The 20,442-nt window shown below is 38.5% G+C and overlaps 1 protein-coding gene across 2 annotated transcripts in view; it reads right to left on the bottom strand.

The window, feature by feature from the left end:
* Window positions 1-20,442, bottom strand: part of Rttn (rotatin) — a 181,555-nt gene that overhangs the window by 81,818 nt on the left and 79,295 nt on the right. For both annotated transcript variants that reach the window (XR_005089555.1, XM_028886849.1), the window contains exons 28-32: window positions 17,321-17,540; window positions 7,680-7,808; window positions 6,957-7,067; window positions 3,106-3,264; window positions 989-1,060 (exon numbers count right to left, since the gene is read on the bottom strand). Coding sequence is in view for 1 of the 2 variants with exons in the window: in XM_028886849.1 (XP_028742682.1) it covers window positions 989-1,060; window positions 3,106-3,264; window positions 6,957-7,067; window positions 7,680-7,808; window positions 17,321-17,540 (691 nt within the window). In the remaining variant the exon portion in view is untranslated. The remainder of the gene's footprint in view (window positions 1-988; window positions 1,061-3,105; window positions 3,265-6,956; window positions 7,068-7,679; window positions 7,809-17,320; window positions 17,541-20,442) is intronic.

The following is a 20,442-nucleotide window of genomic DNA, read 5'->3' as shown; positions in this document are numbered from 1 at the left end:
CACATGTGTTTATTCCCAGCTCTGGGAGGCAGAGGACAGCAGATCTCAATCTGGTCTACACAGTGAGTTCAAAGCCTGCTGAGGCTACATGGTGAGGCCTTGACTCCAGATAGATAGACAGGCAGGCAGGCAGGTAGGCAGGCAGACAGACAGACAGTCAGACAGATAGATAGATGGTAGAAATAAATGTTTTAGTGGAGGTTAAAGAGATGGTTCAGTAATTAAGAGCACTTTTCACTCTTAAAGAAGACCAGGGTTCAATTCACTGCACCTGTATGGTGGTTCATAACCATCTGTAACTCCAGTTCCAAGGGATTGGTCACCTCTTCTTACCTCTGTGGGTACCAGGCATGCATGTGGTTCAGACATATTCATGAAGGCAAAACAGTCACATACATCAAATAAGCAAATCTAAAATAAGTAAATGCAGTGTGTGTCGTGGGGTTATACGTGTACCACAGCATGTGTGTGGAGGTCAGATGACTTTACAGAACCAGTTTTCTTCCCCTGTTCCTGGCCATTTCACTAGCTCAGGAGAATGTATAAATGTGAAAACGTATCAGACAATTTCTACCTTCTAGTTAAGAAGTACTTGCTACCATACACACAGTTTTTTAAGTAATAAAGTTTAGCCATTCCTTGGTATCAACAACAGACTGATACTTAGACTCTCACAAATACCAAAGTCTGTAGACAGAGAAATTCCTTATATAAACAGGGTGGCATTTGCATATTATCTGTGCATATCCTGTGTGTAATCTAAAAGCTCTCTAAGTCACAATGCCTGATTGTTATTGTATGGGGTTGTCATGCAATACTGTTTAGTTGTTCAGTACATTTACTTTTTCTTGAATATTTTTGACTCCTAGTTGCTTAAGTCCACAAACATGAAACACACAGACACAAATGGATAGCTGCACATATATGCTGAAAATTTAAAACTAGTTAATACAAAATATTTGCTAGGTTGATAACTGTTTATACCCACCTGCCAAGTATAATTCTTTATAACTTCTGAAGGCATTGGAACTACAAGGAGATTCTGAAGAATAAATGCAGCCTGAAAATTAAAATACAAATGTCAATGCTGCCATCTTGTTGTCATCTCTGAAATAACAGAGGTTGCAGCTGGACAGTTATACACGCTGAAAGATCCTCATAAGATCTCACAACCGCATTTCTTATTAGCTGATGAGCAAACTATGGAACATTTCATTAGGAAATGCATTTTTTACTATTTCAAAATTTAGTTTTGTAGGGTTACATACAGATAGCAAATATTTGTCCTCTCCCTCCTCAAACTCCTTCTTTCTCATATAAAGTCTTCTTAAAGCACAAATGTCCAGCTTTACCTATCAGAATACACGGTGACAGAATAAAATAATCATACAAATATAAGAACTGATTTTCATTTAATGAAAGATTATGGTACAATTCTACTCAGAGAATAACAAGAATTTGGGGAATTCTAAGAGTAAAACTTTCCATCATCTTCAATGGAAGTAAGTTTTAAAAGTTTAAAATTAATGAAGCAAAAAAAAATCCATAAATGTAAGAATAATTACTTGAAATTATGACAGACTAATTAATTATGACAGAAAACTGGCTTTATACGTTAACTACTAAGTATTGGTTAGTGGTAGGAACTGCTACCATTGAGAAACCATTGAGAACTATTTGCCTGTCCTTTTTAAAGCTACTAGTGTGAATCATCACTTTGACAGAAAACACCAATTGGGGCTGGCTAGATGGCTCAATGGGTAGAGGCAGCTGTAGTAGAATGGGTTTGATCCTTAGAACCCACAAGAGAACTGACTCTGGAGATTGTCCTCTGGCCTTCACAGGCACACACATGCACAAATAAACGACACAAGTAAGTAAATAATTTTTTTTTTCACTTATAAACTGTATGGCCATGGCAGGCTTCTTGCTAACTGTTCTTTTATCTTAAATTAACCCATTTTTATAAATCTATACCTTGCCACGTGGCTGGTGGCTTACCAGAGTCTTTACATGCTGCTTGTCCTGGCGGTGGCTGCAGTGTCTCCTCCAGTAAATAATTTTTAAAACACGAATTAAATTGGTTTATTTTCTTCTCAAATATTATTGACATATATTTTTGAAAATATTATTATTGTTTTGAAAATATTATCATTAAAGGTTTATAAACACTCTTAAAGAAGACCAGGGTTTGAAAATATTATATGTTTTGAAAATATTATTATTAAAGGTTTATAAATACTAATACTTATATGTACTGAGTGAAAACAACTGTTTTCTGTGAACACTTTTCAATGTGTGATATAAAAGTTCACATTAAAATATATAAGCAAGATGGCTCATCTAGTAAAAGCACTTGCTGTCAACGCTGAATTCTACCCCAGAACCCACATGATGGAAGGAGAGGACTGGCTCTGGTAAGTTGTCCTCTGACCTCCACAGCAGAGCATGTGAATGCACAAGCATATGTACACACACACACACACACACACACACACACACACACACACACATATATATATATATATACACAAAATGATATTTAATGCAAAAGTTTGAAACATTCTGCCTTAATTTTATCAGAATAAATGACTTGCATTTTTACTATAAATTAGCAACTTTTCATTTAAATTTTTTGTAAGCAAAATAAATAATGGTTTTTGCTCAGTCCTCCCTGCTAAACAAGAAGTCAAGTGAGGCTTATAGACACTGCAATAGACTCCCATGACACCAAGCAGGTGTGCTGTGGATGTCATTCTGTATGCGTGAATATGTGTTGCTCTGATTGGTTGATAAATAAAGCTGCATTGGCCTATGGCGGGAAATCCAAGCAGAGAGACAGGAAGAAGGCAGGGAGAGACGCCAGCTGTCTGCCATGGGAGGAGCAACGTGCCAGCAGACCAGTAAGCCACAGAACATGTGGCAAAACACAGATTAACAGAAATGGGTTAATTTAGGATATAAGAGCTAGCCAGTGAGAAATCCCATGTAGTTTGTAAGTAATATAAGCCTCTGTGTGTTTACTTGTCCAAGCGGCTGCGGGCCGGCAAGATACAGTAAAACTTCTAACTACAGGGTGGGAGTAGGCTGCTCATACAGACATACCTCCCGGCGCACCACACTGCATTCTGACTGATCCAGAAGAATGTTCACCACGGTTCCCCAGAGCCCACCAGAAATATTCTGACAACTGTTTGCCAAGGCCACACAGCCAGCTTCAATAGTAGTCAGTGCTGATCCCAATCCCAGTGAAGTGAATCTCACCTGTTATGTAAAGACAGAGAAATCAAATCCAAGGATACTCTTTCTTAACATGAGGTCATCCTTCTAGTACAAAAGAAGTGTTAGAACTGAGTGAATATGACATTGGTTTTATATCCCTATGCTGTAAAGGACATTCAGAAAAGGCGTTCTACATGTCTGTGAGTATGGCATTGGCTCTACATTCCTACATATTAAAGCATACACAAAAACAGTGTATTACATGTGTGTAAATACAGCATTGGCTTTACATTCCTGCATTCTAAAGACACTCAGCAGGTGTGCCCTACATGTGTATGATTTGGCTTTACAGAAATTCTGTATCTGGAAAAAAAAAACCAGTGACCTGAAAAAAAAGTATATACTATAGTCAACTGTCACATGAAGGTAAACTAAATACTATAAGTAAGCATTAAAGTAATTATAATTTACAATTTTTTTAAGGAAAAGCAGTCAGGACACTTGGTCATATTTACTGAACATGATTTCTATTTATTCCTCATTCATAAAAAAAACCCATTATTTTGTTCTATTTTTCTTAAGTCATTAATATCTTTTTCAAATAAATAGTTTTAACTTTTTAATACATTATTTCAAAATTATATAGCTGAATTACATTTCTTTATAGAACATGTAGTATTTTCTCAAAAGTTAAAGAAAAAAATATTTCATAGAAACTTAATTTGGTACAGTAATGCTGGCTATAACATAACTGCTATCTAAATAATAATTTGGTGCATTTCTGAATTTTGACCCAAAAATACATTTTCAGTGACAAACAGGATAAAAATAACATGGCCGTAAAATAGCAAGTAATAAGTCTAAGTGCAAAGTTCCCAAAATTATACCAAGTTCAGATCAAATAACACTTCTACAAATCAAGGTTTTTAATAAGATCCACCATTTCTTACTCAATATCACTGAACAAATGGCTAAAACTCGTTATAATATGAATTTTGTACTAAAATGGCACTTAAGTATTACTAGGCTTTTAAAATGAAGTGAGATAGCTGCCTTAAAAGAAAGAGATAAGGTGTCTCCCTCCATGTGCCTGCAACAAGAAAAGGAAAAATGAGCACATAATAATAATGCAGCCACCCCTGCAGTGGGAAGGGAGCCTCCCAAGAAGCCGGTTGTGGACCTTGGACTGCTCACATCCAAAAACATGAGAAAAGACATTGCTGATGTTTAAAGCAATCATTCTGTGGTATTTATTATAGCAGCCTGAGAACATTAATACAGATTATTTTTTACCCACAAGAGGAGCTATACTGAAACAAATACCTAAAAACATAGAAGTAACTTCTGAACTACACAACAGATTAGACTCTAAAAGACTGGAAGTTCATACCAGGACGATCAATTACAAGGGTAACTATGGTGTAATATCAGAAAGAAATAAGAACATGTTACTAGAAACATGGTATAGAATAAAGGTGGTCCTTAAAAGATGGTGCTTTGATTTGGACAAGTAACCATCAAAGGCTTGTGGGTTCAATGTATGGTCCCCAGTCCATGGAACCACTGGCAGGAAACAGAACTGCTTAAAGATAGGGCAGTTAGAAGTCTTCTAATCATATTATGGCAAGCCCTCCCAAAATAAATATTGAATCCCTGGCCCTTCTACTTTTTCTCTGTCTGTTGCCCAGCTGCAAAAAGGGGAGCAGCTGAGCTACTCCATGAGCTCCCACAGACATTGCTATAGGATCCAAAGCAATGAGTCTGACTGTCCATGGACTGAAACTTTCAAAACCGAGCCAAAGTACACCTTGACTTTCTTTTTAAGTTGTTTTACTCTGGCATTTGTTATAGTAATGTAAAGCTGCTTTACACAAATAAAAGTGATTTAACTGTATTCAAGTGTTAAGTGTTTTATGAGCAATGAAATTGTACACGTAGCTGAAAATATTTCTAAACTAAGTGCTGAGTGTATTAATTCCTCCTGAGTGCTTATAGCAAACTGCAAAGGAAACAAGATTTGAATAAGGAATTAACAATACATATGTAAAAAGAATAATTATAGGCAATTAAGAAGATTCTCAGCTATGTACAAAATGAGAACTCATGCTCTGGAAAGACCACAGACGTATGGCTAAATACTGTTCCATGACAAGATTATGAGTCTTTAGATATTTTAGCAGGAGCCAGAATGGAGAGGAGACTGGATTAGCAAAGACAGTGCCAATGTGAATGGCAGGGAATGGGAAAGTGAACCAGAAAGACTGGAAGACTGTGGGGCTTGGATTCTATAAGCAATATGTGTCATCATTCTTCAAAGAGAATAATGGCCCCAATTTGCTGTGGATATCAATCGCTCTGTATGCTGTGAATGTGTTGCTGTGATTTGGTTGATAAATAAAACGCTGATTGGTCAATAGCCAGGCAGCGAGTATAGTATAGGTGGGACAAGCAGAGAGGAGAATTCTGGGAACAGGAAGGCTAAGTTAGGAGACACTGCCAGCCACCGCCATGAGAAGTAAGATGTAAAGTACCTGTAAGCCACAAGCCACATGGCAACTTACAGATTAATAGAAATGGGTTAAGATATAAGAACAAGATAGCAAGAAGCCTGTCACGGCCATACAGTTTATAAGTAATATAAGTCTCTGTGTGTTTACTTGGTCTGAGAGACTTGGGCCTGAGCGGGACTGGAGATAGCTACAGCTACAGCAAATATAATTCAGAGATCTTCAGGCTGGCCGCTCCTACCTCAGGCTTGGAGGCAGCACTCTTTTCTCCTCAGTTTCTAATGCTATGGCTGCCTTTCTAATTCCACTGGGCCAGGATGGCCCAGTCCAGTCCTTCAGAGATGGTGATGCTATCCTTAGCCACAACAGCACAGCTGGAGTCCAGAGAGACAGCCTGAAGAGGTCAGGCTACCCACTGAGTAGTAGGAAGCTAGAGCTGAGACTATTCCTCCAGCTGAGTCTGTGATCCATAGTACAAAACAAGAGCTTGTGCTTCAAGGGCGATGGAATTTGCTTCCCCAGCATGCACACTTGCTTGTTGTCTTCCATTCCTCATGTCTTCCATTCCTACTTCTCTCTTGTCACAGGACTAGGACCCTATGACTACTCCACCATCCGAGAGAGGTGATTTCTGTGCTTCACAGTCCCTAACTGAGTTGAGAACAAATTCTTTCCTCAGGATGAAATATATTAATTCTCATCTATTCTTGATTTAGATAATACTCACACAAGGCTTTGGACTTCAGAGTTTAAAGTTGATATTGCAGTGGGTTAAGATTGTTTTTGGTTGGGGGGTGCTTTGTCTTTTATCTATTTACAGAAATTAATGTATTTACCTGAAAAGATAAGGATGTGGGTTTTAATGAAAGAGATGGAGAGCTAAGTAGAAAAATTACCCCCCAAATCTCAGTGGAAGCTTTCATTTCCAATGTGACCTTTTAGAAATAGGGCTTCCTCAAGATAATTAAAATGAAATGAACTCTTAACAATGAGATCCTACCCCCAACTAGTGAATTCCGGACACATATACAGTGAAAAGCCTGTGGACATTCTGCACAAAGACAGGTATATGAATGGCAGTGAAAGTGAGAGCTCTCTCCAGAGCATGACTATGCTGGAACAAGCTGTATCAATTACAACAACCCACAATATTACATAAGTATATCTGTTTTGTTTCAGTTGTTTTTCAATCTAGACCTGACAAACTTGGTATTCCTCTATACTGACCTCTGGGTCTCGATCAACCCATAAAGGAATTAGCCAGGCCAATCCTTGCTGAGTAGGAGCATGTTCTTCACTGTGACTACCCAAAGGCAAAAACCAAAGTGGCATCCAATCCTAGAATGAAAACGAAGGACAGAGAACTTTAAGTAAGTTTAGAGAACTTAAAATAACTAAATTTTTAAAGACCAAAAAGTAAGAATGTATTTTTAGCCAAAATAAAGCAAATAAAAAATATTTGCTTCCCTTTCAACAGAGGCTTTTCTCCCATGATTTATTTAGCCAATGTCATTTTCTACTTAATGATTTCTACCAAAATAAATTTTTAAATAAATTCAGACATATATAACTTCCAAGAAATGTTGTAACCCCAAATAATTATTATTATCTTGAAGATTTTACTTTTGTTTATGTTTTGTGTGTGTGTCACACATGCATGCAGTTGCCTGCACAGGTTAGAGAACAGCTTTGTATCTATCCCTTGGAGCTGGAGATATAGGCGGTTGTGAGTCGCTCAATGTGGGTGCTGAGAACCAAACTCAGGTCCTCTGGGAAGGCAGCAAGCGTTCTTCACCATTGAGTCATCTCTCCAGCACCCACCTCCAAATAAACAACTTTTCTTGTCTTATTAACAAGTCAAAAATAACATTTTCATGTAGCAAGCTCATAGGCTTGAAATGCTTTGGACACAGCAGCAGTTCAGATAACGGCAGCTTGTGTTCTTCTTACCGAGCTTGGTGCCTGGGTCATCATCTCATGGGATAAGTGAAGTAAGCAAAGAACTGTGCTCTTCGTAACACCTTTGCCCATGAAGGACATAGCATTTCCTCCACGTTCCACATAAAATGAAGTAATGACCTAGAAAGCAAACATGAAATTTTACGGTGGTTTTCCTCTTAAGTGTACATAACAGTAAACATCTTTCTCCTAACTTAGCTAATCAAACATCAGCCACATAAATTTATAATAGTCCTATTAATTCATTTAACAGTGACTAGAGTGGTAAATTTTACCATAGTTAAAAAATGTTTTTAAATGTTTTCAACTTTGGGATTGGTTCAAAGGTTGTTTATTTAGTACCTTCCTAGAAATTTTTTCTGATTTATAACATGAATATATTTTAAGTGCTGCAGCATTTAAAAGAAATTTTTAAAGTGTAGTTGAAAAGTATATGCAAAATTACTAGCTCTACAAAACTCATTCACTACCAGGGTTATGCTAAACTTTGTTAAATGCAAAAAGAAATTTTCTTTACTTCTGAGTGATCTTAGATTTCTATTGCTCATTTGAGAATATGCTTATTATTTAAAAACTTGACCTCATTTTGTTTCTTTCCCACACATCAGAGAGCTCTGACACTTCTCCAACAGGAACAACACAGTAGTATTTCCCTTGTGAAGAGATACTCTTAACTAAGCAACTACATTAGGAAAGTCTTGATTACTGATTAGAAAACTCTCTCAATTATGTGGCAATTGTTTTGAAGCATTTCTGTATGGATCACACATTTATCCCCACACAGGGGCTTGGTAACTCACTGTGAAGAGATTGCAAAAAGTAACTATAGATTATCAACTTAAAATTTAAAAATTCAGTCAGACAAAAAAATTTCTAGTTCCTACTTAATATTTTTTCAAAGGATGCTGTACTTAGGCCCCATACATTTGAAGGAAAATTCTGCTGTAAATTCTGGCACCAACACAACTGCAAATGCTGATTAAGGCCCCACTGCTCTGTTCATGGTAAACCTCCACATGGACCCTCCCACCTCACCTCCTGGGATTCCTTCAGGGATTTTTGTTTTGTTTTTTTGTTTCTTCAACTCAAGCAGCAAAGGAAATCACATGTATAACATACATTACAAATATGTAACATACATATGCAAAAGGTAAGTAACAGATCTGCTCTATAGAAACAAAAGACCTGATATTGGGAGTATGGATCTTTCAAGAGAAATTGGCTTCAGTTACAGAGGAACCATTAATCAAATCAGCAGAACCAACAACGACTCTTGCCATGTCTACTCACATAAGCTTTACTTTCTCCTTAATAATGAGAGTTTAGACAGTACATGATAACAGAACCCATTCACCTGATTAACTAAGCAGAACTCAGCTACAATTTCTAACAAAAGTGACTTCTTGACATTAACTTCCTATCAGGGAATATAAAGACATACATGTTTTCCTCCTTATTTTCAATTGAGCATTAAACAAATACCTGTTTATTCCAAATCAGGACTTACTAGTCAAATTTTTCATAACTATGAAACATTAGAAAATAGGGAATATTTTTATCGACTTCTTGGTTCAGGCACTCTGCTAATGCTCATTGTCTCAAGATACTGAACTCAGAATGAAGTTATTATCTTCTCACTGGTTTGTTACATAGAATTAAACACTTTATTTATCAATAATGTGAATAGCTAATTTTGATTTCTAGAATTTGAAGGACACCTGTGATTCGAAATAATCTTAAAGACAAAAGTACATTTGACAGTTTCCAAATATAAATGGAACGTTGAGCTTCTCTTCAAACTGTAATTCCTTACATATCTCTGATTTAAAAAAAAAAATTATAAGTTTGTTCTAAAGAGATGCATAGCGGTGCTGGAAAGATATCTCCATGGTCGACTTCCAGCACCTGTGGTCAACATCAGGCAGCTCCTGTAACTCCAGAGGATCTGTACTCTCTCTGCACTTCTACACATTAACATGCAAACACATGTATAAATGCAATTAAAAATAAATAAATAAAAGAAGATATATACCATAAAAATTACATATGGTTTTAATTTTAAAACATACTTTAATTAATAGTGCAAATGAGGTACCTGCAGGTTAAGTTGCATTTTAAATCCATGAGTAAAGCTAACTTTTAAAAAAGTATTATAACCAATTCTTTAGGTAATATACCTGTGCAAAATAGTCATATATTTCTGATCACAATCACCTTATAGCACAGAGTAATTAATGAGAAAGCTTACATTATATCTCTTTTGATGTATATAATTAGGAAAAACTGTATTTTATTAAGGAGGCTATAGTAAAATTTGTACTGAAGTTTATAGTACTTCTGAAAAAACTTAGCACTTCCAAGTCTGTTTTTAAAAACAGAACATAATTTTAGAGAATAACAAACTGTAGATAACAATCATTGTCCTAAGCATTCAAATAGCTACTGAGGAGTGGAAATGGTCCAAGGACAAGTCTCACAAGCTAACAATGAAATATGTAAAACAAAGAAAATATGATGTATTTAAAAGATTATGTACTGAATAATGTTGGCATATGTAAGTTTCTATAGGTAAATGGTCATCTACAGACCAGCAAACAATATTTATAACAAAGCTATGAGAAAGAAAAAAGGCTTATTAAAGGAATGAAGCAAGCTAAACCTTAAATTCTATGGACTGACTGCTGTCCATAAAAGATGGAAACTGCCAAATAGTCTTTGCTGAAAAGCTCTGAGTGAGCAGCCAAATATAACAGAAAATTCAAAGTGCAAAAAGAAAAAAGAAAACAGAAAAACACTCAAAATGTAAGATTATCAAAATTCTTAACATGGATGTGGGCTTTTAACACATCAGTTTAAAAAATAAAAGGAGGGCAAAAAGTTGGATGGGTAGAGAAGGAGAAGGAAGAAATTTGGGGACAGGGCAAACAGAATCAAAATACATTGTATAAAATTCTAAAGATAAAAAAAAATTAAAATCATAAATATAAAATAAAATATATCTAACTATTAAAAACAACGTTCATAGCCAGCTTCTAATAGTGAAAGTGCATGAGAATCAACCTCCTGTCAGTTCCCTGGAGACGCCTGGGTGTTGTGGGATATTTTGTCTTCTGACAAATAAAGCTTGCCTGGGGATCAGAAGGCCCCTAGCCACTAGTAAACTGTAGAAGCTGGGTGGTGCTGGCTCACACCTTTAATCCCAGCACTAGGGAGCTGGAGAGAGGAAGTGATAAGGTGGGGTGGATCTCTGCCCTTTTTTGGTCTGAGGATCCAAGAGGTAAGAAGTCACTGGTGGTTGCTCCTCTGCTTCTCATCTTTCAGGTTATTACCCCGATATTTCACTCTGATTTTTATTTATAAGACTAATTAGGTTCAAGTTTCACCTAGGCTTTCAAATTCCAGAACAATCTCAGAAAATTCTGCTAAGACTTCCATTAACTGGTAATGTAAGGCTCCCAGTACACACAGCAACACTGTTCTCTGAAAACTTTGCACAACCATATCCTCGTTAAATTAATTACATCATACTTGAAATACTTTGAGCCAAATGATGATTGTGGAATATAATTAAGGCCATGCTTCTAATCTACTGAAACAAAAAACTTACTTAAGAAAAGCTGGGGGGGAGGGGCAGAATTAGTGAAGTAAGGCCATACCTAAAAGCACTGGTAAGTGAACACTTTTTGTAAGTATATAAAATCAATAGGGAAAGCACTACAAAGAGGAACCAAGGAGATGGTGGGTCACTCCTCTATAACACTAAAAACACGTTATCACCAGTGAGATAATGAAAGAAAAATGGAGAAAAGATAATTTATATCTGGATAGCAAGAACTATAGATGCAGTAGACATTTAAGAGATGAATAATTTTTAGATAATGGTTTTGAAAATACAGATAAAGAAAAATTTTAATTCTGGAAAAATATAACATACTAAGACAAACAAAAAATAGTCTAATTATAGATCTACTAAAAATGCAACTCACAACATAATCTTACCAAATAGAACATTCCAGGCCTGAATGATTTCATAAACAAAATCTATCAATAAGTGAAGAATTAAAGGCATTTGCTTAGAAACTAGAAACAAGGTTAATGGGTAGAGCCAATAAATCAAGATTAAATTTTCATAAATAAACATGAATGAAAAATTTTTAAATACATATAACATCTTCATCTTCACCAAAAGGCAAAAATGTTCAGGGAACACAAAAATCAAAACACTGTTATGCCCAGATCTCAGGGACCCCCAAAAGACCACCATGGAGAGTGAATCCTGTATGTAAAAGCAAAGGGCCTTTATTTCAAGCTCTGGGGCTTTGTCCCTCTGTCTGACACAGTGTTGAGCAGAGAGCCCTGAGCCCAGGCAGGGTGGGAGGGATATCTTGGTAAGAGGCTCAAGGACATCTGGCCACCTTATCTAATGGTTGGAATGTTTGGGAGATCAGGTACTTCCCCATCCCTGGGTGGATCCCTGGGTGGTGTCAGCTTAAGGCTTTTCCTGGATCTGGGTGTGGCCTGCCAGTAAGCCTGTCACAGAAGCTGTGTCCAGGCCCCTAAGCCTGTCATGGCAGCTGAGTGGTCAAGCTGTTTTGGGCCCCCTCCAGAACACTAAATGTAATTCACTGTGGCAGTATGTAGATTACTATAAAAAAAAATTAAACTCCACCTATAAGCAACAAAATGAATAAATTTTCTAAGAATATTGTTGAATGAAACAAATCTAAGCAAATGATTCCATTTGCACATTTAAAAAAATTCAGAAAACATTTTGTATACCTACACAAGATAAACAGCAAAACTATCAAGAATGAGAAAGAAAAGGAAAAGGGTACCAAGAAATCAAGATCCTTTGGGGAAGGCTACCAAAAGGAACATGTTTGATGTTGCCAGAGTTGTCAGCTAGGTTCTATTTGGAGATTTGAGGGCAATCTAGTAAGGTTTAATTATGGAATAACTCACTGGGATATTTAATTTTGCATATTTTCTGGACATGTATTATATTTCACAATTTAAAAGTTTGCACGGGGCTGGTGAGATTGTGAGACCAAAATGAGCCATCTTAGAAATAAGACCAAAATGCTTTCACCCTAAAATTAAGGCCTAAGATTTCTCCTTTTGAGAACAGGCCAGAAGTTACTGAGACCAGTCAGTTCAGATTCCAGAAACCAGGAAGTGTAAAAGTACAGAGTCACAAGGTAGTCAGGAGGTAATGGCTGCCGGACTATGGAATGTCCTCTCCCTGGCCCCCTAGGCAACTGCTTGACCATAGAATGTCCCAACCCTAGTTTCCATAGTGACTGTGTAATCACCAGATGCCCCCATCTGGGGGCAGCCAATGAAAAATGGTGGCGGGCAACCACTCCCTTAGAAGTAATTTCTAGAAGTCCCTAGAAGTGAACCAATCAGAATTGTACCCGTACTAGCACCCCTAAATGATGTAACCTTGTGACTTTTCCCTTTAAAAACTGAGCTTGCAGACAGGTGGGCGCTTCCTCCAGCCTCCACTGTGTTGGATGTATTGGACGAAGTCCCTGCCTAGGCTTGTATTGCTTTTGGATATCCAGAATTAAACCTTGCTTTTGCATTCCAGCATGCTCGTCTTTGGTGGTCTCTCTGGGGGTCACGATCTGGGCACAACATTTGGGGGCTCTCCGGGATCCCCAGAGACCCCCCACCGGGACCCCTAAGAGCTCCGGAGGTCCATCTGCACCGATCGGTAAGAGCGCTCAATTTTCTTGTCTTTGCTTTCCTTTTACTTTCATTTTCTTATCCGAAGCCGGCGGTTGAATCTGACAGGCTCACCTTGGCGGACGCGCCTGTAAGGTGACCTGGAGGAGTTGGAAGACGTTCCAACCCCTCATCAGGACGCGGGGGTCCTCACAGGTCCCCCCGTCATAGGACGCCCGTGAGGGGTCCGTCTGTTAGGATGCCCGTGAGAGGTCTGTCTGTTTGGATCCGTCTGGGGATCGGGAGATGCCCGTGAAGGGTCCGTCTGTTTGGATCCATCTGGGGATCGGGAGACTCTGTTGAATTCTCCCTGTCCCATCCGTAGGTCTTTGGCATTTTTGAGGCTCCCTCTCCGGACTCTCGTCTGTCTGCCTGGACCATCTGTAGGGCCCTTGTTCTTCCTTTTTGTCTGCCTATCTTGTTCGTCAGTGTTATTTGTTATACCTTCATAAATGTATAAATGTGTGAGAACTGTGGCCACATGTGTGAGTGTTTTATGCCTGAGCTTGTGTGTGCATTGGGACTTGTGGGTGATTGCTAGCCGAAGGGATGGAGACCCCTTCGGTGGTTGAACTGGCACAGACTAACCTAACATTGCTTCCTTGCTCTCACTGACCAGAGCACAGGCAGCAGGCAGCAGAAAGCTTGCAATGAGTCCGGCAGGTAGCGGCTACACAGCTGCTACTTCGGGGACCCAGGGCGCCGCTGAGAGGGCTAGGCGGCTGTGGGCATCACGGGGCCTAGATGCAGCGGGTTCGGGGCCCCAGCTCGCTCAAAAAGCTGTGGAGTAGAGGCTTGGCTGCATGGGAACTAGGCATGGCTTTGTGCTAGAGCGGGCTGTGAGCACTGTGGGGCCCAGATATGGCCGGCAGGTTCTGGCTGGGCTCCTGTGTGGACATGGGGCAGAGCTGGCAGGAGCCAGCAGGAGCCTCAAGGAGTTCAGTGTGGGGGCTGGTGGAGAACTAACTGCCCCTCCAGGGTCACAGCTGAGGAGTGACCTACAGGTCTGTGGGCCCAGCCACGGCGTGGAGTCACTTTCAGTCTGTCATTCTCGTGTTCTTGAAAATCTGAGGTTAACAGCAATCTTTTGTCTCCATGGTGCACACTTTCCCGGTTCTCTTCCATGCTGTTGGGTGGGGCTCCCAAGACCTGCCCTGAGGCTAAAACCTGATCAAGGTCTGGCTCCAAGAATGGAATGTCACCAACAGTTTGTCTGTGGTACAGTGCTGATGCAAATTGAGTTATTCTTGTTATGGTATATGCATGTATTTCTGTTCTTGTTTAAAATATTGTAACTTTACAATATATTCTAGAGTACTGAGGGAAATCACAAGAAAGACTTTGGTAAGAGTTTCTGTTTTAAAGGAAAAGAAAAAGCGCAATTTGTCTGGAGTAAATGTCTGAGGGATCAAAGGAACGGACTGAGGGTACATGGAAGGTCGTAGAAGGTCAGAGAGGATGTGATGTAAACTGTTTGTTATGGTTTCTTATACCTGCAAATACTGAATTTGAAAGTTAATTCTTATTGGTTTTCATCTTAAAAATGCCTACTGCTAATGTGTGTATGTATACAGGCATGTGACTTGAAAATGTAAGCAAGCTTTAACTGTATGTATGTATGTGTGTAACTTGGATCCAACTGTATGTATGTGTGCAAGTAATTATTGTTTAGAAAAATGAGCTTTAAACAGCAACCACGTGGCTTCCTCCATCTTGGCTGGTAACCTCATGGGCAGCCATGTGGCTGGCAGCCATCTTTTACTAAGGTTATAAAGATCTACTCGGGTTAACACCTAATACTTATGTCTTTACCAAGTGTTCAACAGCAAGTTTCTAGAGAATTTAAATAGATGGCAACATATGTTTAATAAATAAGGTATTTGATTAATATTAAAGCTGCACATCAATGCTTTTATTCACAGGAATATACCTTGCTCTGGCAGCCAAACTTTGCAACATAAAGGAGTCATAGGAAACAGCTGAGGTTTGCAAATGTATGCAGGACTAGAGTTCCAAAAAGAGTCTAGTTGCAGTGGTGGAAGACATTTGAGAGATCTCAGTCTTTTAAGAACAGTTTTTATAGTTAAAAACCAATGGCTTAAAAAAATGTTTCTTCTTACCCAAGGTATGTTCAGGCTTAAGAATGTTGTATAATGATATTTTGCTTTGGTTTCCTCACTGAACCTGTATTTGATGCTAGAAGAGCTTCAACTTAAAAGCATTGTTTTTAGGCTAAATTTGTCTCAACAGATTTCTACTCAGCTGGCAGTCACCTCCAGGTTTCAGTCACTGACTCCACTGCTCCAGACGACTGTGAGCTCCAGACTTGCTAAAAGCTGATGTGGACCAGCCCAGCTAACATGGTTCTTCCCTGTCCCTATGGGGTCAGGCAGCTACATGCTTCTGACAAATGCCCCCTTGCCCAGTCTTTAACTAGCTTTTCAGCCTTTTGGGGCCCCCTGACATCGGCGCCCCAATGCCAGCTCGAAGCAGTTCCAGAAGAGAATACATCACCCATATTCCCTGTTCAGAAAAGGCTGAAATGCTGAGTCAAAATGAAACTCCCTGGCATAGAGACAAGATGGCTAACTATACATGGCCATTATTAGAGAGGGATACTTAGGAGCTAACTGTCCAAAACCCATGATTGGGTTCCATTAGGCACATGAGAAGGGGGAAATGTGAGACCAAAATGAGCCATCTTAGAAATAAGACCAAAATGCTTATTAGGTTCTATTTGGAGATTTGAGGGCAATCTAGTAAGGTTTAATTATGGAATAACTCACTGGGATATTTAATTTTGCATATTTTCTGGACATGTATTATATTTCACAATTTAAAAGTTTGCACGGGGCTGGTGAGATTGTGAGACCAAAATGAGCCATCTTAGAAATAAGACCAAAATGCTTTCACCCTAAAATTAAGGCCTAAGATTTCTCCTTTTGAGAACAGGCCAGAAGTTACTGAGACCAGTCAGTTCAGATTCCAGAAACCAGGAAGTGTAAAAGTACAGAGTCACAAGGTAGTCAGGAGGTAATGGCTGCCGGACTATGGAATGTCCTCTCCCTGGCCCCCTAGGCAACTGCTTGACCATAGAATGTCCCAACCCTAGTTTCCATAGTGACTGTGTAATCACCAGATGCCCCCATCTGGGGGCAGCCAATGAAAAATGGTGGCGGGCAACCACTCCCTTAGAAGTAATTTCTAGAAGTCCCTAGAAGTGAACCAATCAGAATTGTACCCGTACTAGCACCCCTAAATGATGTAACCTTGTGACTTTTCCCTTTAAAAACTGAGCTTGCAGACAGGTGGGCGCTTCCTCCAGCCTCCACTGTTGGATGTATTGGACGAAGTCCCTGCCTAGGCTTGTATTGCTTTTGGATATCCAGAATTAAACCTTGCTTTTGCATTCCGGCATGCTCGTCTTTGGTGGTCTCTCTGGGGGTCACGATCTGGGCACAACAAGATGGCTCAGCAGTTACCTAGTTTGGTGAACCAAGTTTAACCTCATGGCTCACATGGTACAAGGAGAGAAAAGACAGCTATAAGTTCTCTGATCATCACACCTGTGCTGTGGCATGCATGACTATCACCCCACCCTGCCCCAACGCCCAGAGAAGTGGAAATAATTTGTTAGCATGGAAAAGGAAGTGAAAAAACAAATCACTTCTATAAAGATACTTAGGATAAACCTTAGCTTGTCTTCAAAATGAAAGTATGCATATATAACCTCACATGTGTGTTTAAAAATTAAAACATTTTACCATTATAAGTTATGCATATACTGTACTATAATCTACCTTAAATATAACAATATATACTGCATTTGTTCCTGGCATGAAAATAAAAAAAAAAAAATCAATAAACAGTATCTAGGTGTTAGAGTTGTCATTCTAACTTACCTCCAGGAGACCCGACAAGTATTTCCCACAAATCTCAAGTGGCTTTGAGATAGGAGAGTGTGCACTCCACCCGGGGAAAGCAGTGAGGTGAGCCATCCCTCCTAAGGTCCGTTCCAAGGCAGGCAAGCCATAGAAATGAGGAGCATCTGTGACTCTGAGGCACTGGAGCAGCTTCAGAGACAACTGAGTTTGGAAGACATAAAAAAGTTCCAAGCATTTCCTGTTCGTAGAAAAAAGAGGAAAACCACAGTCTTAGCTCCTGAGGAGGTTTCTGATGGTGTTGGAGCCCACTAGGTTTCTTAGTGGCTGTACCCAGCAGAACTGCATGGGAGCTTGACTGGACCACGAGCCTGGGTACCAGGTGACTGTAACTAGCAAGGGGGAAGGTCTTTTGCTCTACCACTTGGCATTGTTATAAATAGATCTTTATTCCAAATAAATACCTTTCGGTGGATAAGGATCCAGACCTACCCCAGTCTATCCAATATTTTCTCTCTGTTTCTTTCCCTCTTTATTTCTAAGCCTTTTATCCCTCATTCCTCCAGAGTTCCTAGGGTAAATAAGTATGGGGGCTGGTCCTCTACATGATGGTGCATTACATTAGAAATGTATGAATTAGACAAGATGGTAGAAAATATTCCTTCTGAAAATAAGTTTTTCAAGGGACCCATAGAAAAAATATTAACAAAGGTAAGTCATGGGAAATATAAGTAACAAGTACACTGAAAAGAATAAGTAAGTGGATATTAGCATTGCCACCTTGGTGAGGCAGAAAGCTGAAATTAAAAAAACACAATTTTGCTGGGCGGTGGTGTCACACGCCCTTAATCTCAGCACTTAGGAGACAGAGGCAGGTGGATCTCAGTGAGTTCCAGGATAGCCTGGCCTACAAGAGTGAGTTCCAGGACAGCCAGAGCTACACAGAGAAACCCTGTCTCAAAAAAAAAAAAAAAAAAAAAAATTCAAGTGAATTTAACTTCATATATTAATACTATAATAAAATCACTGTCATGAAAGTGTTTTCATTTAATTAAAATTCACCTTTTTCCATAAAAATAGAAACATATAATCAAAACTGACATAAACAGAACATTTTCTACTAAAAAACAAATTCTTAAAATTAAGTGCCTAGGCATGGATTCAGAAATATAATTCTTAGATTAAAAAAAAAAAACTTTATATAACAAACTGCTAAGTAAAGCCTGAAATTTTTTTCAGTACTACTAATTATAAGACTCTAAAACTGACAACTTTGACTGCATCATTATCTACTCCACCAGATGTATTTCTTCGAAGGTCATTATTTTACGTATGTCTCAATGGCGGACTGTTAAAGCAGTTTAGAAGCACAAAGAACTTACACTAAAGCCAAAAGTTACTTAAGTAAGTTCACTTCCTTACAAGGTTAACCACAACCAATCTAATACTACTTAAAATATTCCTACCTTGTTTTAGCATTCAAACCTCCTTCTCTCCCTCCTCCTCTTCCCTCCCACATAACCACAAAGCTGAGCGGTACCCAGATGACTACCGCAGGCATTAGCAATATAAAAGCCACTGATTTTCTCCAATGAGAACCAAGTTTGCCTTGAGGAATTTTTATTTCATCTTCCTAAAACATGATTGTGCTTATTTCACCTTTAAAATCACTATATGTATGTATGTATACACACACACACACACACACACACACACACACACACACACTTCCCTTTTTCCTAGCTGCTTTTTATTGCTATCGTGGTTAAACCCAATAGCATAACTAATAACTTTAACATAAAGAAAAAAGGAATATAGTAAAAAATGACGTGTTCTCATAGACAATTTTGTATTAAAGACCCATCGTACACTTAAACTGATATCTTCACATAAATTTTTTTTTGGTAAGAGTTTAGTGTAACTGGTTTCTGCATAGAGGAGTAAACTCATACTTTATGGTAGATGTGCACTTTGCCAACTAAATCTAACATGTGCTATTTTGGAACTTATTAATGTTTCTGTAGTACTGTTCGCTAATTAAACAAAATAAGGATTAGTGTGCCTTTGTGACTACATATCTATTTGCTCCTTTTCTTAAGCTGACAACACCTTCTCATGTGGTGACTCTGACTCTAAGGAGTGCATGCAGACATTTAGGCCTGTGTGGTGTGACTGCATTCTTCATTCACGCTGGCTCTGCTTCCTTCAACTGTCTTTATGGAGATACTTCTCAGCAATAACGTATCCCACTGCATTTAAAAAAAGAATAAATATATTTTGAAGATTCATTTAGAAAAAGAAATACATTTAGGAATTGCTGTTGCAATCTGATAAAAATGGGTAAGAACTTGTGTAAAATGTACATCGGATTGAAAGCTCAAAAAGAAAGCCAGGGAAGTGACACGCTTCAGCGGATAACTCAGCCACAAAGCAATCAATAAATGGATAGAAGAAAAAAGGCCTAAAAATTAAAAAAAAAAAAATTAAAAAAATGTATATTTTATTTATTTACTTATTTATCTTGGTTTTCCAAGACAAGGTTTCTCTGTGTAGCCCTGGCTGTCTGGGAATTTACTCTCTAAACCAGGCTGGCCTCAAAATCAGAGATTTGCTGGCCTCTGCCTCCTGAGAGCTGAGATTAAAGGTGTGTGCCACCACTGCCCAGCCAATAATGTATTTTTTTTTTTGAGACAGGGTTTCTCTGTGTAGCTTTGTGCCTTTCCTGGAACTCACTTGGTAGCCCAGGCTGGCCTCGAACTCACAGAGATCCGCCTGGCTCTGCCTCCCGAGTGCTGGGATTAAAGGCGTGCGCCACCACCACCCGGCGAATAATAATGTATTTTTTAAAAAAGAAATTCTGATGAAAGAAGAAAAACAATCTCCATCAAAATTGTAATGACACTCTCCACAGATATAAATAAAAAAAACTCCTAAAATTGATATGTAAACATAAAATACTCCAAAAAAAAAAAAAACTAAAGCAATTCTTTAAAAATGTATAATGACATTGTAACTGACTTCCAGCTATTCATAGTTCCAAAAGAAAAAAACTAAACAAAAGAACAGCATGGCATTGTCTTAAAAACAGATGTGTGGGCCAATGGAATAGAAGTTGTTATTAAAAAAAAAAAAAAAAAAAAAAA

The sequence above is a fragment of the Peromyscus leucopus genome, chromosome 19, assembly GCF_004664715.2.
Source record: "Peromyscus leucopus breed LL Stock chromosome 19, UCI_PerLeu_2.1, whole genome shotgun sequence".
Classification (NCBI taxonomy): domain Eukaryota; kingdom Metazoa; phylum Chordata; class Mammalia; order Rodentia; family Cricetidae; genus Peromyscus; species Peromyscus leucopus.
This window is presented reverse-complemented; position numbering and strand designations above follow the sequence as displayed.